The 11,733-nt window shown below is 59.8% G+C and overlaps 1 protein-coding gene across 1 annotated transcript in view; it reads right to left on the reverse strand.

The window, feature by feature from the left end:
- Positions 1-11,614, reverse strand: part of LOC115306716 (tumor necrosis factor receptor superfamily member 1A-like) — a 16,240-nt gene extending 4,626 nt beyond the window's left edge. The window contains exons 1-7 of the mRNA XM_029957252.1: positions 11,515-11,614; positions 6,688-6,775; positions 5,438-5,566; positions 3,564-3,681; positions 2,344-2,423; positions 616-753; positions 9-50 (exon numbers count right to left, since the gene is read on the reverse strand). Coding sequence (XP_029813112.1) covers positions 9-50; positions 616-753; positions 2,344-2,423; positions 3,564-3,681; positions 5,438-5,566; positions 6,688-6,775; positions 11,515-11,565 — 646 coding nt within the window. The 5' untranslated portion in view covers positions 11,566-11,614. The remainder of the gene's footprint in view (positions 1-8; positions 51-615; positions 754-2,343; positions 2,424-3,563; positions 3,682-5,437; positions 5,567-6,687; positions 6,776-11,514) is intronic.
- Positions 11,615-11,733: the final 119 nt, after the last annotated feature.

Genomic DNA, 11,733 nt, shown 5'->3' on the forward strand with positions numbered 1-11,733 from the left:
ATACTTACCCTTCAAAAATCTGACGAGCGGCTGGTAAGGAACCCGCACACCTGGGAAGGACACAGGATGTGGGAGTCACTGGGGGGGTGCTCTGGCAGGGCCCGGGCCCCCGCCTCCCTCCAGGAGCCCCCTAAGGACACAGCGCCCCTCCCTCCCGGCTCCTTGGCCGACAGCACCCAGACATGGCATCTCCAGCTGGCTGACCCGAGATTCTGGCCTCCAGACCCATGTGCTGGGCAGCGGGCAGCACCCCTGCCAGAGCCCCGAGCTCAGGAGTGCCAGCAACAGAACAAGCACAGCTGGGCCTCCAGTGACCAGTGAGTCCCGGGGCCCCGGGGGGCTCCGTCGGGGAAGTGACTGACTTGGGCTCAGGTCATGATCTCACGGTTCATGGGTTCGAACCCCGCTGAGCCGTCAGCACAGAGCCTGGAGCCTGTCTTCAGATTCTGTGTCTCCCTCTCTCTGCCCCTCCCCCGCTCGTATACGCTCTCTCAAAATCAAATGTTAAAAAACAACTTTCTTCCTTTTAAATAAATGAAAAAGCCTCCACTGGGAACCTCTTAACCCCAAGTGTCCACTTCTGAACTCCTGCGGGCCAGCTTCTCCAGGACTGACCTGAGGCTAACTTGTCTTTCTTTTTATAGCAGCAGCAGATGCCAATGCCAATGCCAATGCCAAGGACACTGAGGAGGAGGACGCCGAGGACAATACCGACCACATTCAGCCAGGGGAACCCAGACCCACTTTTGTTTTCTGGAAGGAGACAAAAGAGAGGATGGCGTAGGAGAGTCAGGCCCGCCTTCCTCATCCAGGTGACGCGCCGCACAGTCCCCAGCCCTCCTGGGTCACGGAGGAGGACGCCCAGTTCCAGAAGCCTGGGCCCCGCACAGAGGGCTGGAAGTGAAGCACGCAGGGCCAGGAGAGCGGCCAGGGGTCCCGGTGGCCGGGCCGGGGCTCCGGTGTGAGCGGTCACAGCCGGCAGCAGGAGGAGGGCCCGTCCTGACTGGAGCCGGGCCCTCCCGCGGTGGCCCGAGGGACAGGGCAGGTCCCCCCTGGAGCACCGACAGCGCTCGCAGACACACAGGACTGGGCGGCAGGGCACACCCGTCAGAGCCCCGGACGGTCGGCCACCCGGGCATCTCGGGCGTCGGCCGCCAGTGCAGGGAAAGATGGAGGACGGGGCAAAACCTCCGCCTGGAGCCAAAGATGCTCTTTACTCTGGATGAGACCCTTCCTACTTCTTCCTTCTTCCCGGTGTTAAAATATCCTCAAAAACTACACGTTACAGGAATCAAGACTTTTGGTGGACATCAACAAGCCTATTCGGAGGTGTGAGCGGGAGAAGGACCAGGGACCATGGGCCTCTGCAGGGAAGGGGGTGTGGCCTGCTGGAGGGGGCGTGGCCTGCTGGAGGGGGCGGGTGCATGTGGGAAAAACGCAGGGAATCCTGACCCCCTGGCCCCACAGCGAGCAGAACCCCGACCCCGGGCTCCTCACGGAGCAGGATCAGAACGGGGAAGCGTGCAGCTCCCGGCAGGCGGCGTGAGTCAGGGGAGCAGGTTCTCCCACAGAGCATGGGAACAATGCAGCACAGGGACCGGTGCTGCAGGGACCTCATTCCATGAAGAGCCTGCCGACGGGAGAACCCGGGGCAGACACCCTCCCAAAGGAAAGGGACCCACCCTAACGCTGTAACTTCCAACACTTATAAACACAGCTGACCCGGGGACGCAGGTCTCGACCCCGAGGGTCCACCTCGGTGTGGACCGTTCGTATAAACACAGTCCGATATCCTGAACGTGTTCTCCCTTCGTTTTCCCACTGCCGCCTCCTCCGCTCCAGGTGACTTTATCAAGAAAACGCAGCACGTATCATGGACACGATACGCAAACAGGAACCCATTATCGTTCGGGTTCCCGCTAAGGCCTCCGGGCACCAGCACGCCATCCCTGGTTAGGCTGTTGAGGGGCTCACGGGTTCTATGCGGGGTTTTGACAGCGCGGGGAACCTGCGCCCCTCACCCACGACCTCTGGGGGTCAGAAATCAGAACAAACCCGCCCGCGACCCGGCGTGCAGTGGGCAAGACCCCCACACAACAGGGAGCAGAGCGGGGGAGGCCACAGCTTGTCCCCAAGATGCTGCTTACCCAAGACCGAGGCATATGAACGTGGCCCGCGGGAAGCCAGCCCACGACCCGCGTCTGCGAGTACACTTTTGGTGGCACCTGGCCGTGCCCACGGAGGCCTGACGACAGCGACCGCGGGGCCTGCAAAGCCTACGCTTTGTACCTTCACGGGAAAGGTCCGCCGCCCTGGATTCGAGAGACGAGCTCCGTTTCTTACCTGGACGCACCGGGTCAGCGTCTCCAGCACAAACCGTGTCGCTGGTAGCCGTGCAAGGCGACAGGACGGCGCCGGGACACCTGAAGGAGGGAAGCAACCCGGAGTGTGACCTCCCCCCGCTGGGGCACGGCACGGTACGCGCTTGTCACCACCCACAGGTCACGGCTGGGAGGGGCCCCGGCTCCCACGATGGCCCGCGGGCCTCAGGCAAATGCTGCCTGGCATCTCCCGGACTCCCTGGGCCGAAGTGGCTCCTGGGGAGCAGAGCTCTGTCCTGGGCTCTGTGACACTACGGGAAAGGGCCTCCCTCTCTGTTCCTGGACAGCATGTGGCTGGGGGGACGGCCACCGCAGCTGGAGCCCCACGTCCACCGAGAGAGAGGTCAGGCCGAAGATGAAGCAGGTGGAGAAGGGGACGAGCAAGCAAACCCAGAGAAGCCAGAGCCCAGATCACACCAGACCTGAAAGCTGTCCTGACGTGGGACTGACCAGGCATTGGAACCTGGGTCGTATTAGCTTAGAGGGCCTCGGAAACGAGCTGTTTTCTAAGTGGCTTTGCCACCGTGTCCCCCGTAAGGGCCTCCCCAAATCCATGCCCACCCAGAACCTCCTAAGATGACCTAACTTGGAAACCGGCTCTTTGCAGACATGATCACTTTACAGTGAGACCGTACCAGACTGCAGCGGGCCGAAATCAGTGACTGGTGTCCTCAGAGGAGGGGACCCGTGCTGGGACAGAGAGAGGCACAGACGCATAGGAAGGTGACCTCGCAGAGACAGAAGCAGACGGAAGGTAAGCGAAGGAGCACCAGGGAGCACCCGGAACGTCAGAGGCTGGAGGAGGCGAAGCAGCATCCTCCCCTAGAGCCTGCGGAGGGAGCACCTCCCGCTCGCACCTGGATTTCAGACTCCCGGTGTCCAGAGCTGGGAGAGAACACACCTCTGTCGGTTTTCTCAAAGCTGCCCAGTTGTGGCCCTTCCTTAGAGCTGGCACGGGGCAATGGCCACAGGGCACAGTCTGACCATTCTATCTGCCTAGACCGCTCTTCCCCCAGAACCCTCTATGGCTCCCTAACCCTCTCACCGGGCCTTTGCCTGAGACTGGTCCCCTCCCACACCCTCTGCCCGTCACAGACTCCTCCCTGCGTGTGTGTTGGGACTGTCACCACCACTGCTGGGGCCGGGGGAGGAAAGAGGCGCCCACGCCCGTGCCCCCAGGACCTTGTACACCGGAGGCAGTTCTCCACGCAGTCCACAGAGTTGCAGTAGAAACTCCCCTCTCTGCACCGGCACCGTGTATCACTGGTGGGGACGCACTTCGAGACAACCTCTTGATCGCCTGAAGGGAGAGGGTCACAGGTCAGCGCCAGCGGCCGGAACCCCTGCCACACCGGGCCGCCGTGCCCAGAACCTTGGTCGAGGGCGTGGAACCTGTCCTCACCCTCCCTTCCAGGCAGGGGCGGAGAGGAGCTAACAGCCAGCCCTCACCCCTGCAGCCGCCCACACCGTGCCCTCTACCCTGTCTGCCCCACAAACAGCAGCGCGCAGCTGCCTCATGTGCCACATGGGCAAAGCCTCGGGGAGAGCTCAGCACAGACACAGGGCCGCGGCGGTCACGTGGATGCCCACCCTTCCAGAACCTTCCACCGAGCTCGTGTCAGAGAACCGCACTTGAGATACAGATGGAAATAAAACACGACCAGGCCCGCAGCTCGACGCTGGGTCCGGTCCTCCAGGGCGCCCACCGGAAGGGTTAGGGAAGGCAGCGCGCACGCCGGGCGGCCTCCTGCGGGCACCCGCCTCTCGGTCGGCAGACACTCAGACGGCTCCCGGCTTCCTGTTACCACAGACCCCTCTCCACACCTCAGCACACACGGCCAAGAGCTTGTCCAGGTCTAGACAGGGATGTGGGCCGGGGTGTGAACCCCTGCTTCTCCCTCGGTGTGTGGGGGGGTGAGCACCCGCTGTTCTTGGCCCCCACGAGCGCGGGGCGTCCAGAGCGGAACCCCCTCCGTCCGTCTGCCGGAAGACAGCACGTCTGTCCATTCACTCCAGCGCATTTCACATTTACTGGCGCTCCGTGCCCCACATCCTCCACCACGTCTGGGTCTCCACTGGAAGCGTGTGTTTTTCCAAACCTCACGCTCGATCTGTGCTGGGCGTGAATGACGCGTTGGCCGTGTCACAAATGGGCTCTCCTCCTTCGCGGCGTCAGGGTCGTGCCTTGCAACCAACCGGAGTCGGGTTGATTCGAATGCAGCCATAGTTCCCCACCTCGCAGTGATGGTTGGAGGTTCTGGGAATCCCGGAAGCCGCTCTGAGCTGCCTGGCCGTCCTAAACGGCCCCCACATCTTCCCCTCAGAGGCGTACTTTCCTCCTGTGGACCGTGACGCATCAGGAACCCCTCGCGGGAGCGGCGGATCAGGTCGCTTGGAAGTCCGCCCTCCCTCCCGTGGACCGGTGGGTCCCGGGGCCCCGCGCCACCTGCCGCATCCGCCAGGCCATCTTCCCCTTCGTGCGGATCACGCTGTCTCCGTTGCCGCTAAGTATGACCATGCGGACCGCCCGCTGCGCTTTCCACTCCTCCGGACGGCTTCGGCCCATCGAATTCCCTAAAAGTCCTCAGGAGGCTGACGTCGTGTGGGTGTTAGGTGAAAAACGGTATACGGAGAGCACACAGCCTGCGTGGGGTTGCTCCGTGGTGCTGGGATCGTCCGGGCAGCGCGCCGGATGTGAGCGCCGTCTCACGGGGAGCCGACGGAGCAGGAGACGGGAGCCCTCTTCCCGTCTTGTGTTTCTCTGTACGTTTAGGTTTTCCGAAGTGTTCATTCACCTAAACGTTTTCTACATCCTTTGTGAGATTTCTCTCAAAAGATCTTAGTTTCCTTGTCTTGGCAAATGCAGATGGTAGATTTAAAAAAAATGACGTCTTTGAAAATTGTTGCTGATGTCGTGGAATCGAGACCAACTTTTGTATACGGGGCTCGCCCACAGCGCCTCTAAACCCTGGGACCGCGCGCGGGGACCCCGTAAGCACACACGCCCCCCCCCCCCCACGCCGAGAACCCACGGCGCCTGACTGCAGCCCACTTACCCGGCCGGCACTGGATGCAGCGCTGACAAGCAGTCTCCCCGCTGGAGTAGGAGAGGAAGGAGCCGGGTGGGCAGACGTGGCACACGGGGTACGTATGGTTCACAGTGCAGTGAGTGAAGACGTAGTGTCCTACGTGAAGGGGAGGACGCAGAGGTGAGCTGGGGGTGCAGAGCAGACCCAACCCAGCCCCAGGCCTCTCCTGGAGGACCAGCCCTCACCGACTACCTCCCTGGAACATTCTGAACGGACACTTGGCCACCTGCGTCCAGGGAGCCCCTCGGCTTTCGCGGGCGACTCCCAGCCCACGTGCACAGAGGGCTTTGACCACACGTGCTGGCCTGAGAGCCTGACAGCCCCCGGGGGGCCCGGGCTGATTTACAGCGAACACTGGTGGTCCCAGAGGGGCCCTCCTGGTCTCGCACCTGCCCCTGCGAAGGCCGTGGTGGACAAACCACACGTCCCTGGGAGGTGGGGCCGAGGCCCTCACTCCGCACACGGGCTGAGTGCAGAGGTTTGCCGTGGGCGACTGTGTCCGACGCATCCCGGATGAGCTGTGCACGTGCGTGGGTACGTGTGCATGCGGGTGTGGATGCACAGGTGTGTGGGATATACAGGTGTGGAGGGTCCAGGTGTGGATGTTTGGTCCCCAAAACAGGAGCCCTGCGGTGGCAGAGGGTCCCAGAGAGAAGGAGGCACAAGCGTGGGAGTGGGGGAGGGGTGCCGCTGGAGGCAGGTGTGGGCGCGTGGCTGCCCCTGCGAACATTCACGTGCACATCTGTCTGTGTAGGTGGGGGTGCAGGTGTGGGGGCAGCCCCACAAAGCCCCGGGGCTGTGACGGAGGCAGGGCAAGAGGTGACGTGGAGCGGGGCAAGGACAGAGCAGGCGCTAAGAGCCTGGCCCACCATCTGCTTTACGGGACGAACTCAGAGCGTCCTCAGGAAGGCTCCAGGGATGTGTCATGGATGAGGAGGGGCTGGTCCAGCCCTGCTGGAACCTTCCTGCCTCAGGCGTCCACAGTCACCCTAGCCAGGGGGCAGATAGGAGTGTCCAGCCTGGGCACGCGTCCCATGTTCCCGCAGCCTGCCCGGCCTCACGCACCGAAACAAGCCCACGACCCCTTCCTGTGAGAGTCCCCGGGGAAGCAGGGGTTGGTGGGCGGCTGCCCAGGAGAGGTCCACCCGCGCCGGCCAGTGGGGCTCCCCCCACCCCGAGCAGCCCCACGAGGCTCCGGGAGGTACTCTGGGACTCACCTGCAGGGCACATCCAGCAGCAGAGGCTGCTGCCATCCGGCTGATACTCGGTCTGCTCACACAGCGCCTCGCTGAGTGCCGGGACCACCTTCGATCAGAAACGGGAGACGGGCATTGTCAAGAGGGGCCTCTGCTGGGCACACGTGGGCAGAAGCACACGTGGGCAGAAGCACACGGCCACCTCACAGGGGCGGGACCTTCCTACGGACCTGTGAGTTCTGTGTCTGCAAACTTGCCTCTCGGGGACATTTCTCTGGCCCCCCGCCCCCCAGCTGCCACTCACAGCACGTCCTCAGACCCGCAGACCTCGTGCTGGCTGTGCTGGGGTCACCCCAGTCCCTGGGGGCGGCGTGCCTGCTGTCTCCCGTCCGCGTCCTGCCGGCCGCATCCCCACCTCTTACAGCGGCGCTCTTACAAACCCCTCCTCGTCAGGTTTTCCCTTCTAACCCAACCCGGTCACTCAGAAATGAGTTTAACCCATTTGTGCGTGTGGGACCAGCCCTGTCCTGCGTCTTCTGTCGTGTTTTTAACAGCCCACCTTTTTGTCGGTCCTTTTGCCCCTTCTTCCCCAGATTCTGCTTTCCGATTCCACTCCCCCCTCCGTCCCCACACTGGGAAACTGATTAGGTTCTAGTTCTAGTTCTCCTATTTACAAGAAGTAACCAAAAACCACTTAGACAGGCTTCAGGAAGAAAACTCAGTGTGCAAACACCGGTGACCACGATTTCAGCCAACAGCCCTCCAGGGAGAGCTGGCACCCGCGAACGGAACCACGTGGGCGAGCAGGGCACGCCCACAGGCTCAAAGTTCGGTAAATCACAGAGAGAGAAAACACAAACTTCCAGAGAGGAGGCCTGGCAGACACCTGCACTGCCACCCAAGTCAGCACCACCAGCCAGGGGACCCGTCGACGGCACGGCTCTCTTGGGATGAGGCGGCTGCAGAGACACCCCGTCAGTGCTGGGGCTGTTCTGCCCGCAACGCCGCGGATTTACTCACCAAACGCGCCACACACGCCGGGCCTGGGAAGCGTTCAGCAGCACGAGCGCTCGCTGCTCACTGCTCCTCAACAGCGTTAAGGTCACAGAAGACCCACACTCTGCCCTGGGGCAGGGGCGGTGGGACAGCAGCCAAGGTCAAGGGCGCTTCGCGTCCCCCCCCCCCCCCCCCCCGCCCTTGTGAGAGGGGCACAGGCGCCCCCCTCTGGCAGGTCTGGGCAGCAACCACAGAAGCCGCGCTATTTTATTTTATTTCGGGGTTCCTTTCCGAGGGTATCGTTTTCCTGTTTTTATGGGGCTCACACACACACCACCCCTAAGCGTCCAGGACGTCCATTCACACTGTTGGACACCATGTGACCTGCTCTTGTCACATGGCTGCTTCAAAGTCCCGAATTATTTCAAAATGAAACCTGAAAAATTAAAAACTTTAAAACAGAAAGAAAAACTTCAGCTCAGGTCACGACGTCACAGTGTGTGGGTTCGAGCCCACCATCAGGCTCTGTGCTGACAGCCCAGAGCCTGAAGCCTGCTTCCGATTCTGTGTCTCTCTCTTTCTCCATCCCTCTCCTGCTCACGCTCTGTCTCTCTCCGTCTCTCAAAAAATAAACATGAAAAAAAATTAAAAAATAAAATAAAAGAAAGAAGGAAAACAAAACTCACGACGAGCAAAGCAGCTTTCCTTTCTGGAACTCTGCTGGTCAAGAACCTGACTGAGGGAGGCTGCTTCCTGTGTGGTTGAGGATCCCAGCTCAGCGGGCACCGGAATTACCGCCCCCCGCCCCCCCAGCAGGGGAAACAAAATTAGAGGAAACTGTGTCCCGCCTCCAGCCACGCCCCTATCAAGCGGGCCCCGCCCCCGCCCCCGCCCCCAGCCACCACCATCTGGCACTCCGAGCACTCCGAGCACTCCGATGCCAACTCCCGCCCCCAGCCACGCCCCCAACCACTCCGAACAGAGGGGCGACCAGGGCGGGGCAGAATGTAAGCCGCCAGCCCCCACCATTCGGCCATCACAGTAAACACCGCATGATGCAATATTTTAAGACATGAAATCAGCAAAGCGCTGCCGGTTTTTGTGAATCAAGTTTTGACCAGACCCGGAGTTGGAATACTAGGAGGTGAAGCAGGTGGGCAGGCTCAGGCCAAGTTCAGGACCCCATCGGTCTTTCTTTCTATTTCAGGATGTTTTTTGCATCGATTTTCATTTTTCCAAAAAAATCACATCAAAATATCATTCACCCCATTTCCTCAGTTTTGTCGGTGCCTGCATAAATTTTACACCAGTCACGCGTGCCTAACTCACCCCCTCCAGCACCTGCCTTGCAGACGACCAGGGGTTCCCCATTCTCTCCCCCATGGCGCTCCCCCCCACCCCCAGGCCAGGGGTGCCCTCCTGGCTCCAGCAGCCCTCCTCTCTGCCCTCCCCTCAGGCTCCAAGTCCCCTCCAGCCCCTTCGCTTCTGTGCCAGGAAATCCCTAAAGAATTTCCCGCTAGACACGCAAAGCCACATGGGAACCACAATCAACCAGCATTTGTGAACCCCCAGGACACCCTAGTGGACGACCAAGGAGCCTGCACGAAGCTATGGATTTAAGTTAACAAGAACATGCCACCCAGCTGCCCTGAGCATCGTCCCAGTGCCCTCACAGGATGGAAGGTTCTGGGAGGGGCTGTGGAAGACTCCAGAACCACCCGGGCCCCAGCCTGAGTGTGAAAAGGCACTGGAAGGGTCTCAAGAACCCTGAGCCCAGGGGCTATGATGCAGCCGCGTGGAGGAGACGGGCCTTTCCTCTGTACCCCAGAAGGCTGGCAGGCGAGTTCTGATTCCAGAAGGTGCGTGAGCGCAAGAGTGGAGCTCCATCATACCTGACGAGAAGCCGGAGGAGGAAAGTACCCCGAAGAAACACCAACCAACACGTGAAAAAAATTAAAAAATAAAACAAAAAAAGAAAGAAGGAAAACAAAACTCACGACGAGCAAAGCAGCTTTCCTTTCTGGAACTCTGCTGGTCAAGAACCTGACTGAGGGAGGCTGCTTCCTGTGTGGTTGAGGATCCCAGCTCAGCAGGCACCGGAATTACCGCCCCCCGCCCCCCCAGCAGGGGAAACAAAAGGCCAAGTTCAACTGGAATACAAGGCGCTCTCCTTTGGCACAGGGAAGGAAGCCATTGACAAAGTGAAGTGGCAATCTACTGACTTCGAGAAGATACTGCACACGATACGTCCAATAAGGGGTTGACATCCCAAAGTATAAAGAACTCCTACAACTCCATAACAGAAAGACAAACGGAAATGGAGAGGGGGCTTGGGTAGACATTCCTCCAACGAAGACAGAGGGCCAACACGCGCGTGAAAAGATGCTCAACATCACTCATCAACAGGGAAACGCAAATCAAAACCACAGTGAGAGATCCTGACGGGTCAGAATGGCTAGGATCAAAATGACAAGAAATAAGAAATGTTGGTGAGGATGTGGAGAAAGGGGAGCCCTTGTAGTCAGTTGGTGGGAATGCAGATTCGGGGTCCTCAAAAAACTAAAAATAGGACTACCATATAGTCCGGCAATTCTGTGTTTGGGTGTTTACCTGAACAAAAGGAAAACACTTAATTTGGAAAGACATCTGCACCCCCATGTTCACTGCAGCCTGATTTACAAGAGCCAAATGTGGAAACAACTAAGTGTCCATCAATAGACAGATGAAGATGTGTACACACACACACACTGGAATATTACTGATCCATGAAACAGAAGAAAATTCTGCCATTTGCAACAACATGGAAGGATCCAGAGTTTATTATGCTAAGGAAAGCAAGTCAGACAAATACCTTAGGATTTCAGGGAGATGTGGAATCTAAAAAAAAACAAACGAAGAAACAAAAGAAAAACAGACTCATCCATACAGACAACCGGAGTTGTCCGTTGCCAGAGGGGAGGGATTAGGAGATTCGAACTCCCGGTATAAGTCACAGGGGAAAAGCACAGCGTAGGATGGAAAGTGCAGCACCGGACCGGATGTGGTCATGATTGCTTTGTAATTTACACAAATGCATAAAACCGGAAACATCACTCCTGAAATTAACACCAGACTGTATGTCAACTACTGTTACAGAAACAGAAAAGAGAAATTCTCTCACACACACGTGACAGAGAAGATGCAGGCCAGGCAGGCGCGGCAGACCTCAGCGTGAATGCTCCGGAGCAAAGTCTGGGCACTGCCTACATACCCCTGGCAAATGCAGCAGCACAGGCAGCCCCGGGGCTGAGGGCGCTTCGGAGACGGTGTTCGGCATGAATGCCCACCGGGCAGAACTGGGGAATTTCACCAACGGCTCTAGCTGACACACTGACCATTATTTCATAAAAGCACTAAATTCAGAAAAGACATCCTTTCCAGGGCAGACACCCAGAGACGCTGTAGCCGAACTGGCTTCCAGGAAGGCAGTGACTGCGCGCGGAGAGCCCGAGCCTCTCCGGCTGGGTCTCGGGGCGCGCGAGGGGCCCCTGGCGGCCGCACGGTCGCAGCCTGCGCTCGCCTCCGCGTCCGCTCCCCAGAAATCAGAGTCTGCGCCTGCGGCGCGCGATCGTAACCGCTTCTAGGAACACTCGAAACAGATTCTGCACCAAACCACTTCTGTGTGAGTGCCAGGCAGCAGGAAATTCGGCCAAGGTGATTTGCACCGAATTAACAGACCGGACTTACTAACGAAAAATCGAGAACCCCCCCCAACCGCCGCCACTTCCACATCCGTGAGCGCTACTCCAGCTGCTCGCCGGTCGGCCCGCACACCCGACGGCGGCCCCAGACTGGCAGTGGTCCCCCCCAAACCTCGGACGCCTTGGTAGCCACCGGGATGCAGCACCACGGCCCAGGGCGCATGCTCCGCCACAGCTAAGCACGCCCCGAGGTGGGGCCATGGTCCGTCACCTTCCGAGGGAAGGCACGATTTTCCCGCACCTTCCCGAGCGCCTCCCCCGCCGCTCCCCTCCCCCCCCGCCGCTCCCCTCCACCCGCGGCCCGCGCGCCTCCCCCGCTGAACCCCCCCAC

Source organism: Suricata suricatta, chromosome 11 (assembly GCF_006229205.1).
Source record: "Suricata suricatta isolate VVHF042 chromosome 11, meerkat_22Aug2017_6uvM2_HiC, whole genome shotgun sequence".
Classification (NCBI taxonomy): Eukaryota; Metazoa; Chordata; class Mammalia; order Carnivora; family Herpestidae; genus Suricata; species Suricata suricatta.